The following is a 10501-nucleotide window of genomic DNA, read 5'->3' on the forward strand; positions in this document are numbered from 1 at the left end:
AAAAAACGCGACCTGTATCTCAGTGTTACGGTAGCGTAGCAAATATTAAAAGTTACAAAACATGTATAGGGATGAATTGTGGCGTTATTTTGTAATTGGCTTGGTATAAAAACGCGATATGGAGCTAATTGTGTGATGTGATGAGTATTTTACTAATCCTAACACTATTGGTCACTGAATGAAAAACGTCGACTTTTTTAAACTTCTGCGCTTGCCGTATTGTTATTAGTAGGACCCTATAATTGGGCAGGTTAGTTGAAGCTTATCTTGAAGTGGCTTTGATGGCCGATACGCAGATCTTAAGAGTTGTGGCCCAAAAGCGAAGTGGTCACACGGCAGTAGTGGATGGCAATCATCTGTATGTGTGGGGGGGATATTTGGTAAGCTTAGACAATAAATATAACTGATTTCTCCCACGGAACGGGACACAATCTGTTAACAAAGACTAGCATAGAAGTTAAAAACATAAATAATACTAACAGACCCTTTAAAAAGAAAGTAAGCATTACATGTACGGGCATATTTTTTTTAAAATGTAACTGTAACACGGTCGTCGATTAGCAATTAATAAAGAATATCGAAAGTTACCGAGTATGAGACGGAATTGTCCGACGTTTTGTGTGACGTCAGAGGGTGTGCAACAATTGTACACACAGCTGTTATAATGATCAGGCATTAGATGATGGATTCTGATTATGTATAATCCTCGGATTACTTTAAACATTATTGGAAACGGATGAGCTTTTGGAGGAGTTTGGCTGTGTGAAAACGATGACAGTTGATTAATACAGAAATGTGTAAACTCTTCTGGCACTCGAAAACACCACATTTTTATTTTTTTGTAAATCTTGATCAATTAAGTAATTGATTTTCTCAGATTAGGCGATACAATGAAAACCACGGTGTCTAATACTACACTTCATCATCCATGTGACACACTGTACTTCATAACCCACTCTATTGTTATGAGGAGTCAGAAAGCATGTTTTCTATGCTTTGTATAACAATCAGCTGCAAATGTAAGATATGGTTAGCATTGAGCAATATTATAAATATAGATATTGAAGAAAAAAAAAGAGATAGAAATGACTCAATGTTTTATGAACAGGACCAACTTGATTTATTTATTGCCACTCTTCCAGCCTCACAGAATACTTTATTTTTTATTTGTAATGTTTCTGAATAATACACTATACTTAAAAATATGGTTGCAAATAGTATATAGTATAATAATATATAGTTCTGTTTGTCTTCTGCAGTCAATTGATGACAATGAAGTTTATCTTCCCAGTACTGAAATGTGGTTGTACGATATGGATAGTGGCGTATGGTAAGAGGAAAACTGTAATGTGTGTGTACATTTTATTAAATGATCTCTTGCATGCATAGTATGCTGTAAACTAACTGTAAATGGGTATGAAGGAAACAGATTCTAATTATTGCTTCAAACCATTGTGGGGACATGTCTGTTAAGAATACAAAACATGAAAAAGCCATTGTGACTCAAATAGGTTTCCAAACTCAGTTCCTGGAGGGCCTCGGTGACTTCTGATTTTTGTTCCAACTAGAGCTCTCAATTACTTACTTGATTAACCTAGTTATTTTCTCAATTATAGACAAAGAACATCATTTAAGATCTTTAACGATCGATGTCTTAAAAGATTCTTTATGTACTTTACACTAAATGCCATTTGCTGCCTGGATAGAAAGATTAATTCCAGCCCGTTAATCAGCTAATTAGCCTGGGAGCTTGGTTGGAACAAAAGCAAGGACACGATGCAGGCCTCTAAGAATTGAGTTGGAGACCCCTGGCTTGGAGAATCAGACAGTGCTTATTTGTGTAAAATGATTTTAGTGATTCCTGTCTGTTCAATTTAAAATTGTCATCACTTATGCAAGAAAATTTTACAGAAGTGTCCATTTCAATTTAATAACCTTTCTTTCCCTATTTTACCCATCATATTTTTTTTCTCATTGAAATGCTAAAGAGATTATGAAATCATTGTCATTGTTGACTGGTATTTATGTGGCCTTATTTACTGTTATATGAATAATTTAGTTTTACTTGTTTTCCTTTTGGCATTGTTTTTTCTGCTAGTTTTTATCAATTAAAAAATACATACAAACAAATTAAGGAGGTATTGATTTTACATGAGGCAAATATTGGAAAGAACTGGCTGGGTGTGTTTGAGCATTTATTGTTCTTACCTTACCCAATTATTCTGCATTTACATGGTAGAAGTATAGTGCAAAGATGTGTTTTTGAATCCTTAGGGATATGCATTTGGCAGAAGGAGACATTCCTCCCCCCATGTCAGGGACCTGTGGTTGCTGTGTGAATGGAGAAATGTACATCTTTGGAGGGTTTGATGACAATGGATATACTGATAAGGTACAACATTTATTTAAAACAATTGAAAATGACCTAAAGTTGAGTTAAATATGCCTTTAAATTAATCAGCCCAAGATACAGGCTTGAACAGTCAGGATTGGGATACGCTAATGTGATACAGTCCTAATCTATTGGGTCTGTTTCCTCTGCTATGTTCTGTCTTTATGTCAAATAGGGGAAGGAATTCAGTTTTGGTCACTATTAACTGTTGTGTGCTATGTTCTTATTATTAGTTATTTCTTGGCAGACACCCTTATTCAGAGCAGATGTTGAAACAGATGTTATTTCCTGTATTCGTAGATTTACTGTGTTAACCTCCGAAATGGAACATACACCTGGAAGAAAATTAACAGCAAAGGTAGCCCACCAACACCAAGAGATAAACTGTCCTGCTGGGTCTATAATGACAGGTACATAAAACAGTTCAAAGCAACAAAAGGGCCCAATCATAATGACTGGCCCACTAAAACTGGGAAACACATTTTATTCTCTCCCATTGTTTCTTAAATGTCGATGACTGGTCTTTAGCCATACATGAAAATCAACCCAATACAACAGCATGCCTTGCATGGCAAAAGTGATATTCAATTTCATGTCACGTATTGCAAAAAAAAAAAAAAACTTTATGTGTTTGTTACAGGAATGCAGGCAAAATACATATATGTTTCTTATTTAAATGCATGGTGAACAGTCACTACAAGATTATTTTGAATTTGCACACTGTTCTTCTCACTTAAAGGCTGATATCTGGAATAATATGTACTTGGTCTCACCTGCATAGTTATTTCTATTCTCCAATGTCCTGATTTATTTATTTATTTATTTATTTATTTAAAGAATCCTTCAAGTTTAAAGCCTCTGAAAGCCATGTTAATTATTCATGTGCTCTCTCTCTCCGTATCCCCAGGGCCAAGCTTGGGGAATTGCTAACCCACTCTGCAAACTAGCACACAACAATAACAAACCCAATGTATGAAATTAAGAAACTCAGGTTATTACAGCCACTTGGGAAACAATTTAGAGCTGACTTACAAGTGCACCTTCCCTATCCAGACTTTAAAGGAAGCTGGGGGAACATGAATAATAGATAGGGGAACACTTAGAAAAGAAAAGAAAAACACAAAAAGAGAACCGGATCTGCATAGCAAATAAAATGGAACTGTTCTGCAGATGAACGTGAGCTTGAAAGCTGTACTCCCAAATCGGTTAAAACTAACCACATACAGAAATGCATACACATTGTCTTGCGTTTCACTGAGAGAGAATTTCCACCTTTCCATTTTTCTGTAGGATTATCTACTTTGGTGGCTACGGCTATAAAGAACTTGGTGACCTGAATGACTCCTCCATCTTCACTGTAGATGAAGCTTCTTGGGTAAAACCATGTCTGAACACAGTGTATTTGTACTTTTTGCCTTTTATGTGAATGTATTCAAGTCTATGTTTAAGTTAAAAAGGATGTGCTGTACTACATTCAATCGAGCTCTTCGGCGTTTCAACAGCACTAGTGCTTTTACACTGTGACCCAAAACTGTCTGGAGCTCAGTTATTACCATTCAGACATTTCATGCAGTCAGATAAAATCATTGGGGTATTTCAGTCATGGAACACAGAAAATTAAAAAATTAAGGTGGAATATAATATAATTTCTCAAACCACCATTCCTCCCCCCTCCCAAAAACAAAATGAATGCTGCTGTAATTAATCTTTTAGAATCAAACAATTGTGTTCTTTGTATTCATAGTGTTTAATAGTATGCACTACAATACTCATTTCATCTTTCATTTAGGTGGGGGACGTATTTCTGGGCTGGAACAACGAAGTACATGTGTTTGACCCAAGTACAGTAACCTGGAATGAACCAGACACAACCGTGAGAAAATTAATCTTGTTTATTTGTATGCTGTGTTTTTTTGTTAAGCATACAAGATTGCATTGTTAAATGATCTTCCCTTGAGTCGAGTGTAGGTATAAGAAGAGCCTGGTAGGTTTGCTGTATTTCTGTTTTCTTATTTTGGGAGTTAAAGAATACTTTGCTGTTATGCGTCATTTGTTAGAAATATAAACCCAAGTGAATTCAATTATATTCAGTAGGATTTTTTTTAGAAGACCTCTAATGGAATATATAAGTGCACAGTTAAACAGCTGCAGAAGAGGAGGGTTAAACAAGTAATTCTCAATGTAAAAGGATTGAAGGGAGATTGAAATAGAGGAGACAATGGGTGGAGTCTGCAGTCAGTCTCCGCTCTGCCACAGACTCACAGATGGACAGCCTGGGCTTTGGAGGAGACAAAATAATGAGATCTCATGTCCATGACCCTGCAGCAGCAAAGGTCAATGCATATTTCAGCCTCTAGGCTCCGTACATCACACTGGATGAAAGCGCCCGACAAATTCTCATTAAATCCTTATGACAAAGGCCTGTGGTGTTCCAGAACATTAGCGAATTTCATTGATTTTATAGACTAAGATTCTTGTAGACTTTGCTGTGAACTTCAGATTCAGGGTTTGGTTAAGACCAGTTTAACACAAGGGTGGATCAGCTCTTTTTCTCTTGGTAGGGTTCCCCCCCGGCTCCCAGGGCTGCCCACGCCTGTGCCACTCTGGGTAGCAAAGGATATGTTTGCGGTGGTCGAGTCGGGGTAAGTGATGCTCTTTTAGGGTTGATTCCTTTTGTGATACGGTATCAGATTAGCTGCATGAAACTCATGTGTAAATGGTTGTAATGTATACCACCAGATGAAGGATTGTATACTCCACAGTTCCCAAGAAATTGAATGATTTTCTAATCTTGGAAACCGGTTATAGGATGATATTGATGTCATGGCGTTATATTGTTTCAGGGCACCAGGACTAATGATGTGTACTGTCTGGATCTGGAATTGTGGAAGTGGTCAGAAGTGTAAGTCACTGTGGTCAGGGGTTTGCCACAGGCAATAAAAAAAAAAGGCAAATAAGGATAATTGTAGTTGAATCAAAAGATTTTTCACATGCTACATTTACAAATCACATGATGATGCGCCGGAGAACTTGATATAGCACACAGAACTGTTGAGATGGTGGGGGGAGGTCACGTTTTTGCATTTCGAACATTTCTGATGCAGTTGTATTTTTAGAATTCCCAAGTCTGCCAAAGCACCAGGCGGCCGCTCCTGGCACACTCTCACGGCGGTGGCTGATGGTGTGTTGTTTTTATTTGGTGGGCTGAGTGCAAACTGTGAGCCTCTGAGTAAGTAACACTTCATCCTAACGTAGCGACAGAAACCACTTTGCCCTTCTAGCCGAACAACGTGTGAATTTCAAAACCTAAAAGCATTTGTATTTCACTCATGCAAATATGCTTTCAAGGTGATTGCTGGTCACTCAGCGTCCACAACAAACAATGGAAGGAACTGGAGCACCTTAATAAGAATAACCCCAGGTACAAGACTTTAAATTGAATACAGAGTGAAAACTGCAGGTCAAAATAATGTATTTTACTTCCAGGCTGGGTGTTTCTGTATTTGTTATCATTGTAATTCTGTATTTCATTTTCCTTCTTGGATACAGCTTTAGTTACAATTTCAAATAGACCACCTATATGCAAGGATTGTAAAAGTGTGGACTAACTATAAGTCACAACTGTTTGTAGCCTACCTTGACATTGTCCTTCAGTTTTGCCAAATTCCCATCATTCCAGTGTTTTTCCCTCAGGTTGTGGCACACTGCCTGCCTAGGAAAGGAATCGGAAGTCATAGTTTTTGGGGGAAGCCGGCATGACCTGCTCTCAGTAGACACAGTGAGTAACAGTATAAACCCACCCTTGATAGCAAAAGATTAGTAACATCAGGGTTTTTGTTTTGAATCTAAACCATTAGTTATGAAAATACACATCCAGATCAACTGATGTATTCTCACACCACTTTTCATCTACACTCACCTAAAGGATTATTAGGAACACCTGTTCAATTTCTCATTAATGCAATTATCTAACCAACCAATCACATGGCAGTTGCTTCAATGCATTTAGGGGGGTGGTCCTGGTCAAGACAATCTCCTGAACTCCAAACTGAATGTCTGAATGGGAAAGAAAGGTGATTTAAGCAATTTTGAGTGTGGCATGGTTGTTGGTGCCAGACGGGCAGGTCTGAGTATTTCACAATCTGCTAAATTACTGGGATTTTCACGCACAACCATTTCTAGGGTTTACAAAGAATGGTGTGAAAAGGGAATAACATCCAGTATGCGGCAGTCCTGTGGGCGAAAATGCCTTGTTGATGCTAGAGGTCAGAGGAGAATGGGCCGACTGATTCAAGCTGATAGAAGAGCAACTTTGACTGAAATAACCACTCGTTACAACCGAGGTATGCAGCAAAGCATTTGTGAAGCCACAACACGTACAACCTTGAGGCGGATGGGCTACAACAGCAGAAGACCCCACCGGGTAACACTCATCTCCACTACAAATAGGAAAAAGAGGCTACAATTTGCACAAGCTCACCAAAATTGGACAGTTGAAGACTGGAAACATGTTGCCTGGTCTGATGAGTCTCGATTTCTGTTGAGACATTCAGATGGTAGAGTCAGAATTTGGCGTAAACAGAATGAGAACATGGATCCATCATGCCTTGTTACCACTGTGCAGGCTGGTGGTGGTGGTGTAATGGTGTAGGGGATGTTTTCTTGGCACACTTTAGGCCCCTTAGTGCCAATTGGGCATCGTTTAAATGCCACGGCCTACCTGAGCATTGTTTCTGACCATGTCCATCCCTTTATGACCACCATGTACCCATCCTCTGATGGCTACTTCCAGCAGGATAATGCACCATGTCACAAAGGTCGAATCATTTCAAATTGGTTTCTTGAACATGACAATGAGTTCACTGTACTAAACTGGCCCCCACAGTCACCAGATCTCAACCCAATAGAGCATCTTTGGGATGTGGTGGAACGGGAGCTTCGTGCCCTGGATGTGCATCCCAGAAATCTCCATCAACTGCAAGATGCTATCCTATCAATATGGGCCAACATTTCTAAAGAATGCTTTCAGCACCTTGTTGAATCAATGCCACGTAGAATTAAGGCAGTTCTGAAGGCGAAAGGGGGTCAAACACAGTATTAGTATGGTGTTCCTAATAATCCTTTAGGTGAGTGTATATTGACCATTTGACTTAAAGAGACTTAACTGTTCATATTGTGCACAAGTACCTCACAACAGTCATTCAAATCATTCAAAACAACCCTTCAACCAATGTGTTACGTACCTATAGATAAAACATAATACAAATAAAGCACTTTCGAAAATGGTTCTATGAAATGGAGAAGGTGTGCATGTTTCTTTCCAGCAGGGGGCAGTCATCTGATTCATATACTATCCTGTATGGGGCGGTAGTTTTACAGCTTTACTTTTATTCACCAGGGTCACTGCAATGATGTTCTTGTCTTCCAAACACAGCCTCACTCCCTTCTAAGGCAAGTATTCAATTTTAATGATTACGAACACATTTCCTGTCTGGAGAGACATGCATAATCTATGGGTAGCTGACTGTTAATTGGCTGTTGATTAGCCTTAGTAATGGATACTCGGAGGGGCCTGGGGGCCATTCTTGTTAGGTTCCAGAGCACGTTAGCAACAGGGGAGTTGCACTGTCATTGAGCAGCGAATGTATAAGAGTTCTGCAGTAAAACATTGCACTTGCACAGGCCTTGTAGCCAGCGGGCTCTGTTGTCCAAAGAATAATTTTAAACTCCCACCTTTACTGGTTGTCTGTAGAGGAAGGTAGAAACAAGTGGTGCACCAATTCTGTAACAGTAAAATCACTTTTTTCCAGGCTCACTCCAGAGAGTAATCTTGGTATTGCATGGGCCAGGTTCAGTTGGTTGCAACATGATACAGAGAGACCCAATGCATATTTGTACATCAGATAAAGTAAAAAATATAAACTACACTATGTGTAAAAATAGAAATACTTATTTTGGAGCACTGGTCTATTTGAAAACATATTTTTACATGGGTTTCATAAAAGAAGGATGTTGCACATTTGTGACTGGGCAAATGCACTAAAATAACAGCTACAGATCTGATTTTGTATACGAAATGGATGCAAGAAAACGGAAAGTCATCAAGCTCTGGTCTGGAAGCATTAGCAGTGCTCCTGTCCTCTGCTCTGCCTCCACATGCTTTACTCTGTCGTTTGTGGTTGTCAAAGTTGGCAGTGCTAGATTCAGAGGCATTGGAACAAGCTTATTTTATGGGAAACAGACGGCTAATACTTATAGAATTCATTACTGTTAAACCCGTAATAGCCTGTCACATGGAAATGCAATCTGTTAGTTTGACGTGTAAAATATCTTGTCCACGTTCCAAATGAGGTTTAGCTGGTTTTCAGCAAGTCTGCTACAGTGCTGAATTGTTTAAATCATTAGTTTCTGAATTCCCTGTATATTCTCTGTGCAGGTTGTGCGCGGACAGCATTGGGAAAAATGCCAAGATGCTTCAAGAACAGCTGTCTTGGTTACCCCGAAAACTTGGTTGGGCAATACAAAAAAGGATTTCATTTTTTGCGCCAGCTGGAAAATTGAATTGAACAAGCAGTTCCACATTCACGTTGATGCACGCTCAAAGACGTCTCCCAAAAAAATAAATATGCAGGAATTCATTTGTTGATGGAAGCCAACAAATGTAAAAACTGCAATAACTATTTCGGCCCATGTAATAAAAATTGAACTAAGGAATCGGAGTGGGAAAGCAAAACACCCCAAGTGGCCAATGAGACAGGATTGCTCAATATTTATTTTCATTGCCATTTTCATGTAATTAATTCAGAGTTAATGGCAAATACAAAAAACGTATTGTTGAAATTACACTTCCAGAAACAATGACAGATCTCCTTTTTAAAATAAGACAGAAACTCAGGTACGAGGAGTCCAACTTTTCCTTTTACCTCTGGTTCAGCAGAGAAAACAGAATAGTCTGCATATGAAGACCCCGGTACCCAACATGGTTCCAATTTTGAGATCCAGACATGATAACAGACATTAAAAGTCAAAACATCAATGACGGAAAATCTCAAACGGCGGGGAGGGGAGGGAGCAGACTTAACACGTCAGCTCATCTTTATAGGCTGTGAAAACTGTATTGAAGATGCTTGTAAGAAATAGGTCACACCACTTTCCTCACCTGGTGTCTCTGGGTGGGGAGATAAACTGGCTATGACTCATGGTTCCACTCCCACAGCCAGCTATTTCAGACCTTGTTTAAATTAATGTTTTAACGCATTTTGATTATTACTTTATATATTTAACCCTACATGTGTTTCCTGAATGCAGTTCTTTGATCTTCCCATACTGTAACTGTCTAATTTCATAAGTATTACAGGAATGTCTTACATTGTATTAGATCTTATATTGTTTCAGGCTGTTGTTTTCCTTTGGTATTATATCAGAGATAATCTAAGCAGCATTGGGATATGAAGTCTTAAAACCTTGCTAATAGGTCAGCAGTGGAAAGTATTTTAAATGCTACAATACAAGAGGGATGCATCTGTGTGTATAGTTCATTAACAGTGCACTTACTTTAAAAGGATTCAAGTACTTCAACCACTGCAGTTTCAGAACAGCAAGTGATTAACTGCACTGGTTGTACAGTTCCAGCCTATTACAGTATACCACTTTCTGTATGTTTCTTTCCTTTTTTTACTAAATGTATATGTGGGTTCAGTGCTGCCAGTGGTACAATCTGGGGAATAAATGCCTTTTAAACCTGTTATTAGCTCTGTTTTCAGCTGTCAAGTTTCAATAGTTCTTTAACACACGATGAAATATGTTTTTTGCTCCATGATGGTTTATTATAAAGATCCCATCCTAATTACAAATTGAATACATTTAGTTGCTATACTTTGATACGACATGTTTAAATCACACATTCTGTATACCACAAGTCTTCAGTTATATTTAGTATACAGTATAGGCCTAGTGCATACACATTTGAATTCCAATGTATATAAAACAATTTACATTCACAAGAACATGTTCAGCTATTATAACATACATTTGGAAAATAAATGGAATAAGAAATATGGAAAAATTATAACTTCATTGATTATATGAAAGTAAGTACTGAATTCCCAT

The 10501-nt window shown here is 38.3% G+C and overlaps 1 protein-coding gene across 2 annotated transcripts; it reads left to right on the forward strand.

Annotated features, from left to right (window-relative positions):
• Positions 1-100: 100 nt before the first annotated feature.
• Positions 101-10136, forward strand: LOC136716775 (kelch domain-containing protein 1). 2 transcript variants are annotated; one of them, XM_066694155.1, is made up of 13 exons: positions 102-380; positions 1260-1330; positions 2275-2392; positions 2693-2802; positions 3683-3767; positions 4182-4265; positions 4954-5034; positions 5236-5294; positions 5509-5621; positions 5741-5813; positions 6086-6170; positions 7791-7843; positions 8829-10136. In XM_066694155.1, exons 1-13 carry the CDS (start codon positions 282-284, stop codon positions 8956-8958), a joined length of 1161 nt encoding a protein of 386 aa, XP_066550252.1. In that variant the 5' UTR covers positions 102-281; the 3' UTR covers positions 8959-10136. The 2 variants fall into 2 exon arrangements, with proteins under 2 accessions (XP_066550253.1, XP_066550252.1); XM_066694156.1 differs by lacking the exons at positions 5509-5621; positions 5741-5813 and having other exon boundaries at positions 101-380.
• The last annotated feature ends 365 nt before the right edge of the window (positions 10137-10501 follow it).

This window comes from Amia ocellicauda, chromosome 21, assembly GCF_036373705.1.
Source record: "Amia ocellicauda isolate fAmiCal2 chromosome 21, fAmiCal2.hap1, whole genome shotgun sequence".
Taxonomy (NCBI): Eukaryota; Metazoa; Chordata; class Actinopteri; order Amiiformes; family Amiidae; genus Amia; species Amia ocellicauda.

Bases quoted from the DNA above. Each gene is read 5' to 3' on its own strand.
- LOC136716775 (XM_066694155.1), top strand. From the start codon at position 282: ATGGCCGATACGCAGATCTTAAGAGTTGTGGCCCAAAAGCGAAGTGGT. The intron at 1,331-2,274 runs GTAAGAGGAAAA...TTGAATCCTTAG, and splicing joins GATATGGATAGTGGCGTATG to GGATATGCATTTGGCAGAAG. The intron at 5,295-5,508 runs GTAAGTCACTGT...TTGTATTTTTAG, and splicing joins TTGTGGAAGTGGTCAGAAGT to AATTCCCAAGTCTGCCAAAG.